Source organism: Tenebrio molitor, chromosome 4, assembly GCF_963966145.1.
Source record: "Tenebrio molitor chromosome 4, icTenMoli1.1, whole genome shotgun sequence".
Lineage (NCBI taxonomy): Eukaryota > Metazoa > Arthropoda > Insecta > Coleoptera > Tenebrionidae > Tenebrio > Tenebrio molitor.
Genome location: NC_091049.1, coordinates 26,140,541 through 26,159,658, shown reverse-complemented (window position 1 = coordinate 26,159,658; position 19,118 = coordinate 26,140,541). Strand labels below are relative to the sequence as shown.

Below are 19,118 nucleotides of genomic sequence, written 5' to 3'. Positions count from 1 at the left end.
ATGATTTCGCGGCCTTGATATACAAATAACTCATAAACAGAAAATACATTTTTGTATAAATTCACGATGAAGAATAAGACTATAATAAAGAAAATCAGTTCTAAATATGAGCAATGAGATCTTTGATAAAATTGTTGGAAGCTACAATAACCGAATTTTGACGAAAAATCATATAAAAACAGAGACCAAAAAAAAATTGGAAAAATATTGAAATTGGACTTATGTTAAAAATGTAGTTAATTGAGGTTATGCCGAGTTCTGACAATTTAAATGGAAAAGAAAAAAATCCAAAATCTGTGTATCTTAATAAGACAAATTTGACAAATTGAAGTACATTTTGAATATACATACTGGAAACAGCTCTTCACTTGGTGTTTCATTTTAAATTTTTTGACGTGGCAAGTTTTTTAACTAGAGGAACATGGATTTTTATTTTGATTAATTCCCACGTACGCCAAACGTGCCTGTTCAGCCAATCAGAGCGCTTGATTTTATCCAATCAAAAATGTGTATCGCGATAAAACCGCCCTACTACTCTCTCATCTGTTAAAAGTGCATACTACTCTCAGAATTAAATAATTACCTAACGTTAAAGTTTGTATTCTGGAATTAATCCTGCCAAAAATAACACGACCTAATTTTTTATATCTGATAAATTTCCCAATCTTCACTTAAACATTTTTGCTTTAGACAATTTTACTCGTTGATATTTGGGATTTTTATTCAAAGGTTGAACCCTCGAGCTAAAGCTCTCGGGCCTAACCTGAATAAAAATGCACAAATTTAACTGGTAAAATTGTCAAAGCAAAAGAAAATTCTATGAATAAATACGAAACAGACGAAAAATGAGGAAATCAACAGAAGAAAAATAAAGAAGTAAAAGGAGAAGAACATTTGGAATTTAAATAAAAATTTTCTAAAGTTCTTACAAAATGGAACGCCATTAGTATTATTTGTCTTCAATCTCATTATGATAATGCTATGTGCCTATTGAGTTCAATCAAACAAATAATGATAATTTAATATATTTGTTAAATATCCAGGGTGGTCACAATTTGTTTGTAGAAAATACATTTCTAGAACAACTAGTTTTCTGTTATTGTCGTCACCCAGTATATTCCGACATCCAGTAGAAACACCCGATCTGTCAGAAATTAATGTTATTCGCAGCTTAAAATAAAACTGTAGAAAATAAATATTCAAACGTTTAATACTTTCGGACCACCTGTACGTAGATTTTAGTCATTCAACCGGTCCGGCCTTTCGTGTCTTTTTGCCCAACGGATCAAAGCCAAAACTGGAAAAGTGTTTTCTCGAAGTAAAATACCTAACCGACCGATCTCCAATAGATAAGCACCGTCCGAGATTCTTGAAAGCAGAGTCAGCATGGACCGAGCTTATCAGTGTGGACCTTCGGGTCAGAGGGGACCATATAAAAGCATTGTTGGGGGTAAATCGGTCAGTTTTAGTGAGCCATGGCTCGACGAAGCCCCGTCAAAGTGGCTTTGGCCCTGGCACTTTTCTGTGTTGTTAGCTATGGACAGGCAGACGGTGAGTCCAAACATTTTTTGCCTTTCGCATAATCAAAAATTTCCAAAACGTTTCGATCTCATCGAAATTGCAATTCGTTGGGCGAACCCGATTTGGTGGGCTTTCGACGGACGTTTGTCCGATTCCGCGAATTCGCGAATTTTCGATCGGTGAGTCTCGCTTGCGCAATGGTGCAGATATCGCGGAAAAATATTTTCCTTTCGCGGATAAATATTTTCCTTTCGCGGATAAAATTCGCCGTAAACATTTCAATCAGGATTTAATTAATGGACGCGACCTGTGACCTCTGAACTTGATTAGCAACTATTTTCATACCGTTGGAGATAAAGGCGCGATCTAGAAGAAAATGGTGGACGACCTTTGGTACTTACTCATTCAGAGCCGCATTAAGCGGCCATGTGAGAGAGTGTTTATTTCATTATTTCAAGTGAATAATAGTTCCGTTTAAAATTGTTTGTCACCTAACACAATGGCAACGCGATATACCGGGTGTCCCTCGAAATTTTCCTCTCGGCGTGAACGACCTGCCACTCTTGACCCTCGACCTCTTATCTTATCTCACTGCCAAGTTCAAGCCCACTGATATCAATTCTTCGAAACTGACAATTTTTTTTGCAGATGCGTGCAGAAGCGGATGTCGTGGAGGTAATTCCCCCAAAACAATTTTTTTGACTTTTTTGACCGAGACTTTGCAGCCCAACAGACCTTCAAGTACCGCGAGGGCACCACTTACAAGTACAACTTCGACAGCAAGATCGAAGTGAGCTTGTCCAGCGCCGAAGGTCAAAAGAGCACCACCGAGGTCAAGGCCACAGTATTACTTACCCAACAACCCCAGTGCACCCAGGTGCTGCGGCTGCAGAACGTCCAAGTGATCAGCAGCGATGGCAAAGTGAGTACTACAGATCTAGACTTGCAATTTGGTACTGACCCAGAGTTGCAGAAGCACAGCCAGGTTCCCGACGTGGACAAACCCATCAGCATCAACTACCATGATGGGCACCTCGAGGACAGCATCTGCATCACTCCTAGGGACAGTCAAAATTCGCTCAACTTGAAGCGGGCGATCGCGTCAGCCTTCCAGGCCAATCTGAAGAATGGCCACGAGACCGACGTGTTCGGATTGTGTCCGACGGAGGTGACGCACCACAAAGAGGGCAACATCCTCGTGGTGCAGAAGTCGAGGAATCTGAACAGGTGCGCCTATCGCGAGAACATCAAGCAGGACTTCCTGGCCACGGCGTTCAACCTCAACAGCGAGATCAAATCGAGTCCGATCTTGAACGGCGACTACGACGCCAAGTTGAGGATCAAGAACGGAATCCTGGACCAGGCGACCATCCACGAGCAGTACTTGTACGTGCCGTTTTCGGTTGGCAACAACGGTGTCAAGGCTTCCGTCGAGACCACTCTCAAGTACGTCGGTACCAGCAAAGACAACACCCAAGTCCAAAACGGACTACCGCGCTCCATCATCTTCGAAGACCCGCATCCCGTCAACTCCCCTCACGCCAACGTCAACAGCATCTTAGCGGTGGTCAAGCAGCTCGCCCAGACCATCGACGTCACCGTCGGCGAACACACCGCGAAAGAGTTCGTCAACTTGGTGAAGATCTTGCGCGTGAGCAAGCGCGACGACTTGCTGGCCGTCTACAACCAGGTCAGAGCCGGGGTCGGCTTCTCGGACAAGACCGCCGGCAAGAAAATCTTCCTTGATGCTTTGCTGCGCGCCGGAAACGGCGACAACATCGAGGTGGCGATCGAGCTCCTCAAGAACAAGGAGCTGACTCCGATCGAGCAAAGACTGGTCTTTCTGGGCCTGTCGACGGTGCGCCACCCCACCAAGGGCTCGCTCACGGCCGCGGTGACCCTCCTCAACCAGCCCAACCTCCCCCGAGATGCCTACCTGGGAGTTGGCAACTTGGTGGGGCGCTTTTGCCGCATGCACTCGTGCAAGAACGCCGAAGTGGTCCAGAAAGTAACCCAGGCACTGGTCCAGAAGCTGGGTAAACCCACCAACAGGCAACAAGAGAACGACATCGTCTTCGTGCTCAAGGCTCTGGGCAACTTCCACTCCCTGAGCGACGACATTTTGCCCAAGATCACCGGGATCGCGCAGGACAAGAAGGCGCCGACTAGGCTCAGGGTCACGGCTCTGGAGACGTACCTCGCTGATCCCTGCAAAGACAAGTTGCGCGAGAGCGCGTTGTCGATCTTGAAGGACATCCAACAGGACTCTGAGGTGCGCATCAAGGCGTACCTGGCGGCGGTGCAATGTCCCACCAATAGAGTCGCCAATACCGTCAAGGCTGTCTTGGAGAATGAACCGAGCTTCCAAGGTAGGTGGTACCAAAAGCGTGTTGACAATGTCTTGATGGTGTTGTTCTAGTTGGAGGATTTATCGTTTCGCACCTTCGTAACGTCAGATCGTCGGCCAATCCAGACAAACAGCTGGCCAAGCAGTATTTGGGGCAGATCCCCCTCAACAATCGCTTCCCCATAGACCCCCGCAGGTACTCCGCCAACGGAGAGTTCTCCTACACCATCGACACACTAGGAATGGCCAATTCGATCGAAAGCAATGTCATCTACTCGCAAAAATCGTTCCTGCCCCGCTCCACCAGCCTAAACCTGACTGCCGAAGTCTTCGGACACACTTTCAACTTCTTGGAGTTGCAGACCAGGCAGGAGAATCTCGACCGTTTGATCGCACACTACTTGGGACCTCGAGGGTTGTTCAGGTCGCACAGCTTGCAAGAAATTTGGGACAACAAGGGCAAACACCTCAAAGAAGTCTTCGACGATTTGGCAGTGAAGGTCGAGAAGTCGTTGAGGGCGCGGCGCGACATCACCAAAGCTGAGATCGATCACATCGCCAAGCAAGTCCAGATCAAGACCAACGAACTCGACAGCGACCTCGACTTAGACCTCAGCGTCAAATCCTTCGGCTCCGAGGTGTTGTTCGTGAACCTCAACGACGACATGCGCAAGTACACTCCCGAGGTTCTCGTCGACAAGATTGTCGAAGGGTTGAACTCCGGTCTGGACAGGATCAAGCATTTCGAGGAGACGCTTCGCTCCAATTTGGTCTTCCTGGATGCAGAACTCGCCTACCCCACTTCGTCTGGTTACGCGTTGAGACTCGGCGTCGAAGGAGCTTCCAACATACAAGTCAAAGCTTCTGGAGAATTGGATATCCGGTCCCTTTTCAAAAAAGAAACCCAGCTCAAGATCTCTTTGATTCCTAGTGCGAGCGTCCAAGTGTCTGGACGCTTGACCCTCGACACTATGGTCGTGGAGAGCGGTCTCAAGGTGGTGTCGACTCTGCACACGTCCACCGGTGGGGACTTGCTCGTCGGCATGACCGGAAACGGTTTCGATGTTAAATTCTCTCTTCCCGTCGAGAACCAAGACCTGGTGTCGGTCAGTCACGACATTGTCTCCCACACTCGCGAGTGGGGAGCACCAGAAGTCAACGCTCCTCTGAAATTCTCCCAAAGCAAAGACTTCTCCATCTGCTTGGACCAGTTGAGCCCTTTTATCGGTCTGACCTTCTGTGGTGCCTTCACCGGGCCTGATCTACAAGGAGAGAAGGTACCAATCCTGCCATTCCCCTTGTCCGGAGATGCTAAGGCTTCCATCACCATCGAACGAGAAGATCTATCGCATTATCACTACAAAGAGGTCTATCATACTGGTAGGTACTAGTTTACATTTGTGGATTCTTTTCCAAGTGGGTTTTGCAGGACGTGATGAACTTGGAGTCGAGTATGCTTTGGAAGCTATCGGGAAGAATGGGAACAAGAAGACGAGTCTAACACTCGACGCTTTCTTGCGTCCCGAGAAGGTGGTGAAAGCTACTTTGACATCTCCCATGTTGACCGCTTCCGTAGAGGGTCGCATCACTACTACCGACACTGAAAAATCGATTTTGTTGCGTTTGGTACAAGACAAAGATGAGTACTTTGGAAAGGTGGGAGTTTCGGTTCAAGGGTCACCTGACAGGGCCATCTACAAACCAATTGTCGAGTACAAGATACCCCAAGGCAGTGGTAAGTTTGATTTGAAGATTGAAGGGTTTTTTCCCAAAACGAGTTCTAGGTGTCCAAGTGCCTTCCTACACCGTTAAGGGTCAAGTTATCGTGGAACGCAAAGGACCAGACAACGTTATCTACAATTTGGACAATGTTAGACTGGTCAACCCTGAGAAGAAAGAGATCAGCATCAACGGAAAGCTTGGACAAGAACCAGAAACCGTCTTCGCTGACGTTACGGTGTCAGATGGCGGCAGCAGCGCCTCGTTCAACGGCAAATTGAGGGCCAACCCTGTCCTGGTCAAGTACAACGCCGAACTGAAGAACTCGGTCAACCCTCATGTGAACATCCGCGTGAAAGGAGAACTGTCGAGGCATGATGAAGAGATCAAAAACTTCTTCCAGATCGCTCATGGTGGAGACTTCAGCGACAAGAACAACTTTTTGACTTTGGAAAACGTGTTGAAACGGCGACCAAAGGACCACTTGATCGGCACCAAGAACAAACTGACGTATCCCGGTGCACAAGTCAATCTCCAGTTGGACTTTGAAGCGAAGCCGAATGCGATACAGTACGAAGTTGACGTCCAGTACGGCAACATCAAGCTGGGCTCGGAGCTCGAATGGGAACACCACATCAGACGCGAAGGTACCGATTTCGAGTTGGAGTTTGGTGTTTGGGGTCTCAACAACCGCGTGGAGGTGAAATCGAAGAGACAAGTCAAGGACGAGCAGTCCCACATCGAGAACTCTTTGGAGATCAACGGCAAGCGATTGGAGGTCAACGGCAAAGTCAAGCATCACGTGAGACCTCAAGATGTTGACGTTGGAGCTGACTTGAATGTCAAGCTGCCAAACTACAACACCCCCTTCCAGTAAGTATGAGATGTGAGGTGAGAGAGAGTGAGCTGATTGAGTGTTTCTAGAGTGGTGAGCAGCCTCAAAGTCAACGCGAATGAATTCGATGGGGCTCACAAGGTCACCTCAGGTGGTACCGTCTATGTCGACATCTTCCTTAAAGTGAACAAAGCTGGAAATGCTAACGGGAGCATCAAGGTCAACTGCAAGGACCGCTTGGTCATCAACGGACAAGTCAAGGCTAACAGAGGTAACGGCAATGGCGAAATCGTCGTAGAATTGCCTGCAGCGAAACGCGCCAGCAAGATCGACTCCACCTTCACCATCCACGACCCCAACTACAACGTCATCGTCAACATCTATCCAGTCTTCAGCGAAGACAAGTCCAAGAAGATCACATTGTCGACTCACACCAGCGTCACGCAGCACAAGATCGACTCCAAGAACTTGGTCGATATCTTTGGGGAGAAGTTGGAGGCTGGTGTCAAGTGCCAGCACCAGTTTAGTGACGAAATTAGCAAGATCGACACCGAGGTGGAAGTTACTCTGCCGAACCACCACTACTTGGCAGCCAAATTGAACCGAGACTTAAGAAACGTCAAAAACGTACTCAATGGTAACGTGCAAGCCAGTCTGGAGCATCGTGCCAACAAGAACCAACCAGGCAACAAGCTCACCGTCAAGGGACAACTGAAGAACACCAATCCGGAAGAGAAGATCTTCGACATCAACTATCAAATTTCAGCGGAGCGCTCCAACGGACAAAACCTCAACGTCGATTTGGGAGTGAAGAGGTTGCCTCAAGGAGACTCGGTCAGCTTTGAACTCACCAACAAGATCTACGGATCAGAACTGGGGAGTCCTGTTGAGACTGTTTTCAAGAGCAATTGCCACCAGTTGGTTGGCAGCTTTGACATTCGCTCGCATTATGCTCCTTTGGGATCGCTCACTGTGAATGGCAAGCATGATTTGAGCGGAAGCGGAAAGCCTGTCAGTGGGGAGATCAATGTTGACGTGACGTCGACGAGTAAAGTCTTGCGAAGCTTGAAAGCTGGAGTTTCTGGTTCGATTCTCAAGACTGATGTGGTAGATTTGAAGGGCAAGGGAAGCGTCTACGCTGATGCTCCTGATGGTGTGATCGTCGATTTGTCAGGAAGTAGCGAAGTCATAGCAGGAGAGAACGAAGGGAGAGTCAAGGGTTCGGTCAAGTCTGGAAAGCTCGATCCTGTTTCGTTTGAGACAGGTTTCAGCAGGAAGGAAGACAAAGCAGGGAAGCAGGTCCAAGGAGATCTGGCTGTACAGTATGGGAAGAACCAGAACATCAAGGCTGACGCGACTTTGTTGAGGTTGTCGCAGCACGAGTACAAGCTGGACGTGAAGTTTGACACTCCTACTGAGAACCACAAGAACAATAGGCTGCAGGTTCATACCAAGCGCAACGAAGACAACACCCACCACCAGAGCGAAGTCACTTTGACTTCTGACGGTAAAGTTTGGACTTCCAACACCGACCTGGTGTTGTCCGAGGTGGCCCCAAGCATCGATATCAAGGTGAAATGTCCGGAAGGCAAGTTGAGACATCTGTTGGCGAAGGTGACCAAGCTGAGCGACCGCCAGTTGGGCGCCCAACTCAAACTCGTCAACCAAAAGACCAACTTCTTGCTGGAGGGCACGGTGGACGCCAACGTCGAGACCATCGACGACTTCCACGTCAAGATCACCGCCAACTCGCCCAACCTCAAGATCGACAAGTACGTGATAGAGGCTCAGAGCAAGCCCGCCAAGACCGGACGGCGCATCCAGGTGACCGCCAAGTCAGGAAACAAGAATATTTTGGCAGGAAGCACGAGCTACACGGCTCGCGAAGAACACGGCAAGCTCATGATCGAAGGGTCCGGCTCGTTCAAGGTCCGCGAAGAGACCAAATCCGCGAACTTCAAGTACATCCGCGAGAATTTGTCCCAATCGAAGAACGGAGAGACCGGTGTCCAGGTGTCCTTCGACGCGGGTTTGGGCAACAGAGCCATCGACGCCGAGCTGAAGGTGACCAACAAGCAGTTCAGGATCTTGAATTCGTACTGCGAGGAGAAGAAGGAATGCGCGCATGTCGAGATCGACGCGAAGACTCTTGCAGATGACATCGACCACTACAACCAAGAGATCGAGATCGCGGTGGATCTGCGCAAGCTGGGGTTGTCGCACGAGTTTGGCCTCAAAGCTGTGACCAACAGGAAGGAGTACGTTTTGGACCACACCGTAGATGTGCACTTCCAAAGCCAAGACAACAGCAAGTACCAGTACAGTCTGTATTTGCATCCCAAAGAAGCTGGAGTGAGCTTGACCACGCCAAAACGAATCGTCTCGTTGGAGGCTAGCATCAACGGACCTCCCACTCTCTTGAAAGATGGCGGACGAGTCACGGGTGAAGTGGTTCTCTACATGGACAAGAAGAACCAACCCAACCAGAAGTCTGGAGTGATCGCCTTCTTGGATCTGAACACCCAAGGCCAAACCTTGGTGGGAGAAGCTCGCTTTACTAATCCAGGACTGAAACGAGTAAGTACGCAAAAGTTGTGTCCCTCGAAGTGTTAATGTTTGTTTTGCAGCCTTTGCTCGTTGGGTTCCAATCGAAGGTCACCCCCAACACGCTCGAAATCACCTCCACTGTCGATGTTTTCGCCCACCCTGACCAAAAGCTCGTCGTGACCTACCACGAGCAATGGAGTGACCCCAAAGATCTGAAGAAGATCACAGCGAGCCAAACCGTCAACATCAAGAGTTCAGGGTTGGCCGTCGACATCAACTACGAAGAGTACGTTGCGTATCTGGTCGAAGACCACCACTACAAAGGCGGCGCCAAATTCCGCTACCACGTCGCCAACTCCAGATACGAGTCAGCCGCCAGTTACGAAGTCACTCCGAGCAACGTGCAAGTTTTGGTGAAAATCTTGAACACGGACTTGTTCAGGCTCACCTCCCAGATGCAACTGTCGAAGGAGCACCAAGTCATCAACAGCGAGGTCAGCTGCTACGGACACAAGCCTCTGGTCAGCCACCTCGAAGTCAAGAACCTGAACACACTGAAGTACACGCTGGCGCGCAAGGACAACCCTAATGACAAACTGGTGGTCAATTCTGGTCTGATTCCTGGCCAGATCGCCGATTTCAGAGCAGAGATTGTCAAGGGTGGAGCTCCGCATGAACTTGGACACGCCACCATCAAACTAGACGACGCCAACTTCCTCAAGTCCGACTACAACGTCCAATCGAAGAATATCGAGAATCTGTTCTTGGCTCCTCTCAGGAACGGAGTCAGGGAAGAAGGCGAGGAGCTGAAGCGTCTCTCAGGGCAGTGGTCGAAGATCACTGAAGAAGAACTGAAGCACTTGGGCGAGATCGGTGGTCGCGCGGTACCAAATCTGGCACCTCTTCGTCAGTACTACATCGGCGAGTTCTACAAGATCAAGGAAGAGATTCTTGCCGACAAGACAATCAGAGATATTAGCGAGTTCGTGCAGAACGTCTTGGCTGCTTTTGGGCAAGCTTTCGGCGATTCCTTCGCCCACTTCAGCGAGCTAGTCGAGAACATCGTCCACAGCTTGCAGAACAGTTTTGGTAAAGTGATCGAAGCCATCCAGAAGGAGCTTCTGCCAAGACTCAAACACACCAGCGACAAGGTTCTAGCTTTGGCCATCGAGTTCGTCGACACCGCCACCGAAATTGTCTTGACAATTGGCACAAAAGTCGCGCAAATCGCCGAGAAGTACCAACCCGAGCTCCAACAACTTGTCACAGTTCTTGGTGAAGTCACCGAAGACATCTTCAAGGCCACCTTCAGATTCTACCAAGCCGTGAAAGATGTGGTCATCGACCAGTGGCACGAGATCTACAACGAGATCAAGTCGCTGCCGGCTGTAGAACAATTGAGAGCTGAGTACGAGAGATTCGTCAAGCACGGACTACCAGCGCCTGAGCAGTTGTCCAATACGGTGAAAGACTTGTTGTCCACGGTCAAGGACCTCGTACCCACTGAAGAACTCAAAGCTTTGGTCCAGGCCATCAGCGATTACCTCACCGCGAAAGTGGGCAATCACAAGGTCGACGACAAAGCAGCAATCGACAGAATCATCAAAGCGGGAATCACGGCTGTCAGAGGACTCGTCAACATCTTAACTGGACAGGAGCCGGCTCCGGAACTGCAGAGTCTCCAGTGGCCACTTCCTGCCGCCATCTTGAGCAAACTGCCGAGACTCGCAGCGGTGCGATTCAGTCCGCTTTCGTACGTTTTGGGAGACAATCTGGTCGTCCCGAAATTCTTCCTCTTGTCTTTGGTCAACAAACCGAGGAACTGGATACCACCGTTCCCACGTAAGTCCCTCCAGAGCTGTCCAACAGGTGATAAATCCGGTCGTTCCAGTGTACGGTCTCATCGCCCAAGGCCAACACATCTTCACGTTCGACGGCAAACACTTGACGTTCCCTGGCAACTGCAACTACCTCCTGGCCCACGACGCCGTCGAAGGTGGCTTCAGCGTCATCGGTACCTACAGCAACGGGCTCTTGACCGCGATCTCGCTCACGGAGGGCACCGACACCATCACCCTCAAGCAACACGGACAGGTTTTGGTCAACAACGGTAAGACACTCTAGACGGTCTCTTGGTTGGACTAATTGTGGTCTTGCAGCCCCGGCTGAGTTCCCAGCGCGGAAAAACAAAATCGCCGCCTTCCGCAACACCGAGAGAATCGTCTTGGCTTCGGCCTACGGAGTCAAAGTGGTCTGCGGTCCTGAGCTGGTGGTCTGCTCGGTCACAGCTTCCGGTTTCTACCACGGCCAAGTCAAGGGGTTGTTGGGCAACGGTAACAACGAGCCCTACGACGATTTCACTTTGCCCAACGGCAAGATCGTCACCTCGGAGAGCGAGTTCGGCAACAGCTACAAGACCAGCTCCGGGTGTGCTGCCGTCCAAGCCGTGACCCACCAGCAAGGCCACCATGCTTCGCCCAGCTGCGACAAACTCTTCGGATGGGAGTCGTCTTTGAGATACTGCTATCCGTTCGTTTCCGTCAGCAACTACAAGCTCGCCTGTGAGCACGGAGTCGCAGGAGGTGTCAAAGACACAGAACACGCGATCGCCGTGGCGTACGTCGCTGAGTGCAACCAACACGGCATCCCGGTTCATCTCCCGTCGGAATATGGTAAGTAGGTCCGATCCCAAAACGTGTCAAAAATTTTGACACTTTGTCCACAGCCAAATGTACCAATGGTGCCAAGCCCACGACCATCGGGAGCCAGTTTACTGTCAAGACTCCGGGTAAATCCGCCGATATTGTTGTCTTGGTGGACACCAACAAGCAGAACGAGCCTGTGTACAAGGAGTACGTCCAGCCCTTGATCCAGCAGTTGACAAGCGAGTTGCACGGTAAGGGTGTTAACGACGTGGAGTTCCACATCATCGCCTACGGGGGTGAGAACCAGTGGCCTTCGCACATCACCACCGGCAGCAAGCTGACCTTCAAGGGGAAAGCTCCCAACTTGAAGTTCTCCGAAGGTCCGGCCGAAGAACGTTTGGTGACTGGATGTCACCGCATCGACGGACTACTCGAAGTGATCAGGACTTTAGCTGTCGACTTAAAACTGGCCCTGGGTGTTGACCTCCAAGCCGCGACCTACACCGAAGGTCTCCAGTACCCCTTCAGAGCCAACGCCGTCAAGACCATAATCGCCGTAACAAGCAAACCATGCCAAGTGGGACGCTTCTTCCCAGTAAGTCAAAATGTCTGCGCGACCAATCACCACTCAACTCCCGTCTTCAGTTGCAGCTCCTGCGCACCCTCCTCTACAGAGGCAACGACATCAACCTCAACTTGATCACTCCCGTGAGCCGCGACGGGGCCAAATCCGAAGCCAAGAATATCGTAGGTTTCAACTCCCGGAACGTCTTCGCCTTGGGGCAGACCAAGAACAAGATCAAGTACTTCGCCGACTTGAGCAAGGAGTTGACCTACCACGACTACTGCATCGACTTCACAGTGCACAACGACGGGAACGTCTTCGTCTCGGACCACATCCTCCTCCAGCCCAAAGGGACAAGGAAACAGTTCGTCCAAGTGACCTCGCACGGTATCGTTGACCAGCTGCTGGGAGTCGAGAAGGAGTACGAGTGCGAGTGCAAGTACGTCACTCCCTTCACCGCCTCCAACGTCTGCAAGGTGGTCTCGCTCAAGGAGAAACCCCAAGCGGTGAGTACCAAAGGTACTGCTCGCAGAAACTAGATTGAATTTGTGTTTTGCAGAGGAAAGTTGGCACCAAGAGCTAGACCGCCGCCTCCACTGTGTAAAAATGAGAAGATGCAATACTACTTTTTTACATCACGGTATTTATGATTTGTATAAATATGTAATTATGTAATGATTACAATAACGGAATAAACACGTTTTAACTTATGCGGTTGGGGTTTTTTTGTGCCGCACACATCGCGCCGGCCCCACAAAAAAGGGTTGACGAAGAGCTGAGTTGTGACATGTGTTTAATGTTATTTTCATGTAGGAATTATATGACACCCCTTAATAAATTAGGAATCTGTTTTTCGGTGGTAGTCTATTTCAGATTTATAGAAACATGTGAAAAATGAACGAAACGGCGTCAGATGTTGGGGCGAGTCTGTGGGAATATCGTAAACGGGGTTGAGGGTGACAAAAACGTCGGTACTTATAGGAAAGTGGTGGTTTCGGTTGGCGACCTGATAAAAAATGAGTTATGCTTGAAAACGGTTTTTTACTAGTTTTATTGTCTTGACACTTGGCTCGTAAATATCAAAATTAAGTGGCAAAAAATAAGAGGGCGTTGGTTTTGAAAGATTTAGATTGGTGGCAGTTTCGGCCAAAGTAGGATGGATACAAATTAACGAAATGATTTTGAGCGGTTGTCGCTCGATAAAAATCTTGACAGTTTGATCTGTGCTTGTAAGTAAGAGAAATCTCAAAATTTTTATACAGGGTGGACACTAATAAAACTACAAGAGATTAATAATTTCGGAGTGGCAATTCAGTTTTAATGAAGTTAAAAAGAAGAACAAAATGTACTGAATTCTTGTTGGTAATTATGTACAGGGTGCCCCAAAATTGACGCACAAAATACTTACTACGTTATCGAGGATGTTTAAATCTACATGAAAAAAATGTGGAAAAAAATCTTCTAGACTTACATTCTCAAATCGCGGAAGGTTAAATGTAAATAAATTTGGCATCGTCGCATGTAAGTAGTTTCAATAATAAAATTTACATATATTTTAGCAGTATGGCAACGTGACAGAAATGAAAATATTATCAACAATGTAAGTTTTCATTGACATTTCTGTTGAACCTTATAAAAGTATCAATAAAAAAAAAGGAAAACAAAAATAGTAAATCAAGAACTACAAAGAATACGATAACCACTAAATAATCTAAATACAAAAAGTAAACTACTCTACAGCGCAGTGCACCGTTAGTGCGCCATTTTGGGGCACTCTGTATAAACTGTAGCGACAAAAAACCACAAATTGATATTTTATAATAATTTAATAATTCAGTAATATATTAAAGAAATTAAAGAGGAATTAAACAAAGACGATTATTGTTTATTTCAGTCATATTAAAAAAAAAGTGGTCATCAATGTTATTTCATTTCATTGAATTTTATGCAAAAATGTGACATTGACGAGCACTTTTTTTAAAATTTGAGTATGCTTATTTTAATTTTTTTGTGTAAAGCATTTGTTTGTTTACAAATTCTATTTTGTTTAAAGTCTTCAACGGAGTTCATTTCTTTAGATATTGCTAAATATGTAACATTTTAAATTGCATACATTATACAGGGTGTTTTAAAATTATCGTATTCTGAGTTCGGGGCTTAGTAGGCAACATCCTGTTGACCAAGTAAAAATGTTAAAAAAAAAAAATTGCTGTCACTTTGAGCAAAATATCAAAGTTGCCAATATTTGTTCAAAAGTACCTGATTAATATTGTAGCTATGTTGTACTTCCCTTTTGAACAAAAATTGGAAAAAAAAAACTTTTATTTTTTCGAGATAAAGCTGTTTTTCAAGAAATGTCTTTTCATTTATATTTTAATATTTTACATAATCATCCTCACCATATTTCAAAATGAATGTCAACCATTTATATTTTTTATTTGAAGAAAGCATGATGAAAAGTTTGAACATTCAGACCCATACCTCTTTGTAAAGACCCCCCCTATATTTTTTATTTTATTTTTTCGGGGTTCCTGAGATTTTTCCCTACAAGACCCCCGACTTGGAATACGTTAATTTTGCGACACCCTGTATATAGGTGATTCGTAAAAAATCGTCATATTTTTGTCACTATAGAAACACAAATATATTGTAAAAATTAGACCAGATAATAAGAAGGTTGTACATATTAGGTAATATTTATACAGGGTGATCACTGATCACTAATATGATCTCAATTAATTTTTCAATTTTTGCTTTTTTGTTAAGATGATATTTTTTTTATAATTTAATAAATTAATTAAAACATAATTAGTATTTGCCAAATCACCTTCAAAAACACTGGATTAGTTGTAAAAAAAAATAATAAAATGAACTAAGAAAAAATTTCGTTCTTTTCAAAATTTGTTAGATATCATCAGAATTGCCAACTTTAAAAAAAATAATGACAATTTTTATTTACTTTATTTTTTGTTTCACTTTATTTTCTATATTATTTTCATTTTTTAAGAAAGTCTTTAAATCAATTGATAAAAAGGGAGAAAGAGCTACAGAAATTATGAAAAATAGTTAAAAGAAGTTAAATTATTTTTTACCTCATATACCGGATGATTCTAAAGTAAATTCCTGTTTCTTTAATCGTAATAAAAACAAATAATTAAAAAAAAATATAAAGAGATTGTGATGATTTTTTTTTCAATTTTCATAGTTTTCATTTTCGACTTCTACATGGATCACTCGATATATTTATGCTCGTATTAATCAATTTATTAATTTTGACACTTACAAAATTAGCGAATAAACAAGAAGAAAATGTTTTAAAGTAAGTTTTAACTTTTCCATTCAAAATTAATATTTTGGAAATTTATTTCCAAAAAATGTTTAAGAAGATTTTTAGAGCAACCCGAGGAGCCTCATTAGCAACAAGTTGTGTTTTCATTAATTGAAAAATAAGTCTTTCAAATATGTATATAGAAAATAAAAAATAAAAATTCATTTCACAAAATGTTCAAACACAATTATAGGGTTGCCTAATAAATTTCTTTAGTGCATTGGTTCGCCGTTTGAAAAAAATTAGTTTCGAGAAAATCTAAAAATTTTCAAATCATTTTTGTAGTAACTGTCATTAGTGTCATTACATATTTTAAAAATGTCTCAAAAACAAAAACTTTGTATTGGAATCAAGACCTGAACAATACATTTTATTTTTAAACATAAAAATTATAGAAGACTTTGAAAACGCAACATTTTGAGAATGACAAAATGTTTCAAGGCCAACTTGAAATGCTGACAACTTGGATTTCTACTCTAAAAAAGAAGTAAAAAAATAAATAAAAACAATTACAATAGGTACTTCATTCGCATTATGTAGACGGAGTTTCTCTTTCTTACAAAAATGTTATTTCACTTATTTCAAGGTTGACAAATACCAACTTGATAATTACTTGTTTGGGGCAAAAGCAACATGATACAATGATATTCAAGGCTACCTAAAATGCAAGCTTGACAATTAAAAAAAATGAATCTACTTATTTGTTATTTTAATTTTACTACAGAAATCCCAAACAAGTTTTCGACAAAAAAAAACTTGATAATTAATTTTGGTTTTGGGGTAAAACCAACATGATACAATATTTTTCAAGGTCACATTTATACGCCAGCTCCTTTCGCTGACTGCTTTAGTTTCTGCTGTACAATAAAGCAGAAACAGTTTCACATATTTATTATGACTTTTTTTTAAATTTTCGGTAGGTACCTACACATTTTGACAGACACTACCTTGACAATTAAATTCCACTAAACTGTCATTTTAATTCGATGAAATCCCAATGAAGTTTTAGGCATTAAAAAACCAAATAATAATAGAACGTGTAGATTTCAGGCAACAAAAAACCCTAGTTGAGGTACACATTTCCATCATAACACCATCCATGCGTGTTAATGACATTTCGACTGTTTTTCTGTGGTGCTTCCCCATTGGTCGGTTGCACGTGGCCGCTGCTTTTTTGTCTCCCCGGTAACCCGACACCGCTCCACAACATGCACTTGTCGTTACTCCGCCGACAGAGACGCCGCCATCCCGCCCCCACCCGCCAGACAGAGACGGCGCGAGGCAAATGAGACGTGTCGTCACGGTCGTGCCTCGGCGTGGACGCCGATTTCACCCATTTAGGGACATGTGCGTCGCCGCCTCCGCGATCGCCGATCTGAATGGCGGCGGGGGCGGCGCGCAACAGGTACGACAGGTCCCGGTCGTGGCCGGCTAAATATAGCGGCGAAGCCTCCCGCTTGTCGTCCATCGCAATTAGAAAGAAGAGTTTGGGTGGAGTGGCTCGTTCCGAACACGTGTGACGGAGGACGGCGGCACAAAAAACGGATAAAAAATAAAAATACCACACTAGACAAAAAAATGTTGAGTTTATAATGCGAGCACGGCCATCTTCGTGCGTATTATATTTATATGATTCGTGTAGGGGAGGGGAAGACGTGCACGTACAGCTGGTCGAGTGTAGTTCTATTGTTTTTTGTAGCGCGCGACTGTTTTAGAATTTCATCGAGCCGGGGGATGGCACGATGTGCGCTGAAGAAATGACTGAAAAAAACAAACAAACTGAAAAATGTCGCATGTGTGGTGCGCTACGATGAATGGAAATTATTTCATTCTGGATAGTGCGAAGAATCGCGATGGCGAACTTTGACATCTTTTTCATAGCACTAGAGATCCATTCGGAAAAGGATAAAACAACTGTGATGGCACATCTGGAGGATCTACTGTTACCAGAGTACTAAGACGGCTTGGGTGTTGCGACATTTTTTTTTATTCCTTTGTCTTGGAATCGTGTCAATTCCTGTTCTATCGACAGAACAAAATATAAAATCTATTAAGACACTAGTTTGACAATATAAAAATTAAATAGAGTCGTGGATTGACTCAAACAAGTACCTACAACTGTCAAATTAAAATTATATCTGTCGTCTCTCAATCGTTAGCAAGAAGTCTCTCAGGGAATTTCTTTTTTTTTTGACTCGTACTGTTGTCACGATGTTGTGTCGTGATTTGCTCTTCAGCGCTGTTGGTCTAGAGTTAGATTTAATAAAAAAAAGATATCTCGAATTTGATACTTGTCACAATTTTGATATTCTAGAAAATGTGTGATCGCGAAATCGTGGTAACAAAGTTGACAGAAAATACGCTTAAAACTGCTTAATAATAATGATGATGATGGTGTAAGAATGAGAATAATAATTCGATCGGTGAGGTTAAGCAACGTCGGACGAGGTTAATGTTTGGATGGGCGGCCGCCGGATTTGTTCAAGCTTCATCGATAATATGAAAAATAGTGCGTTCAAAAGAATTAAGAAGAAATAAACATCAAAACAATAGAAAAAATAAAACGATGTTAAAAGAGAAAAAATGGAGCCATTGCAACAAGTAATCGTGCAATATATCTTTTTTTTATGTTTCTAAAATTTTCAAGGTCATATCAGCTTCTCTTGAACAGAGAATGAGTAACTGATCACAGAACTCAGATAAGAAGGAGAAGAAGATTTAGGAAAAACACAAATACGATTAAGTATTTGATATTTTGAATCAGAATACCACTTGGATGAAACAATGCACTTGACGATGAAATAGGAGGAGCAGAAGAATTATACGGTCCTGGTGAATGTGAGAACATAGTCAAATAAATTTAGGTTTCATTTTAACACGGTCTATTTTAATTGCACCTAAAATAAGAAATTCTTAATCTTACTGAATAGTGAATATGTCTTTTTGCTGACGCGTTAATAAATTCCAGGCAGATTGCCAATAATACGTTTGGTATTGTTGCATCTAAGGAATGCGATTATGACTACCTTATAGAACTCGTTTTGAGGTCAGCGGTTATTGACTTCATTTTCGTAGAAGTTGTACAAGAATTGCTAGATCAACTGCGCAAAACAAGAAATTCCGCGAAATCCGCGCAAACCGCGAAAACCGCGAAATTCGCGAAATCCGCAAAATCCGCGAAATCCGCGAAACCAGTTAATAGTTATTTATGCAACGAGTTTCTGTGTAAATTGGGCTTTTCTAATTGCCCGAGGGACAAGATTAAAACACGAGCGTAGCGAGGGTTTTAAGGCCTCGAGGGCAATTAGAAAAGCCCAATTTACTCAGAAACGTCTCTAAAGCCTCCAAATCTTTTAAAAATGATTTCGCATTTCTTTGACAGTTTTGACAAATTTTTCAAGACCTGTCAGAAATGTGACGTTGAATGTGTTGTCTAGGGCAACGGTTCGTTATCTTCTCATTTTGCTTTAGGGCAGTTAAGAGGCAGTTTACAAAGGAGAAAAATGAGAATTTATGACAGTTGAAAACAATAAGATAATTTATTAAAGACAGCTAATTTGATATACATATATAGGAGTACCGATACTCCCGTTTCTAGATTTTTTTGTAGA

At 44.5% G+C, this 19,118-nt stretch overlaps 1 protein-coding gene across 1 annotated transcript; it reads left to right on the top strand.

Annotated features, from left to right (window-relative positions):
- Nucleotides 1-1,396: 1,396 nt before the first annotated feature.
- Nucleotides 1,397-12,889, top strand: apolpp (apolipophorin). The gene is made up of 14 exons (XM_069046171.1): nucleotides 1,397-1,551; nucleotides 2,170-2,196; nucleotides 2,247-2,443; nucleotides 2,495-3,890; nucleotides 3,941-5,248; nucleotides 5,298-5,603; nucleotides 5,653-6,460; nucleotides 6,512-8,999; nucleotides 9,050-10,811; nucleotides 10,861-11,079; nucleotides 11,129-11,641; nucleotides 11,695-12,209; nucleotides 12,260-12,685; nucleotides 12,739-12,889. The coding sequence occupies exons 1-14, from the start codon at nucleotides 1,476-1,478 to the stop codon at nucleotides 12,760-12,762; spliced, it is 10,065 nt and encodes a 3,354-aa protein (XP_068902272.1). The 5' UTR covers nucleotides 1,397-1,475; the 3' UTR covers nucleotides 12,763-12,889.
- Nucleotides 12,890-19,118: the final 6,229 nt, after the last annotated feature.

Bases quoted from the DNA above. Each gene is read 5' to 3' on its own strand.
- apolpp (XM_069046171.1), top strand. From the start codon at position 1,476: ATGGCTCGACGAAGCCCCGTCAAAGTGGCTTTGGCCCTGGCACTTTTC. The intron at 5,249-5,297 runs GTAGGTACTAGT...TGGGTTTTGCAG, and splicing joins CAAAGAGGTCTATCATACTG to GACGTGATGAACTTGGAGTC. The intron at 12,686-12,738 runs GTGAGTACCAAA...TGTGTTTTGCAG, and splicing joins TCAAGGAGAAACCCCAAGCG to AGGAAAGTTGGCACCAAGAG.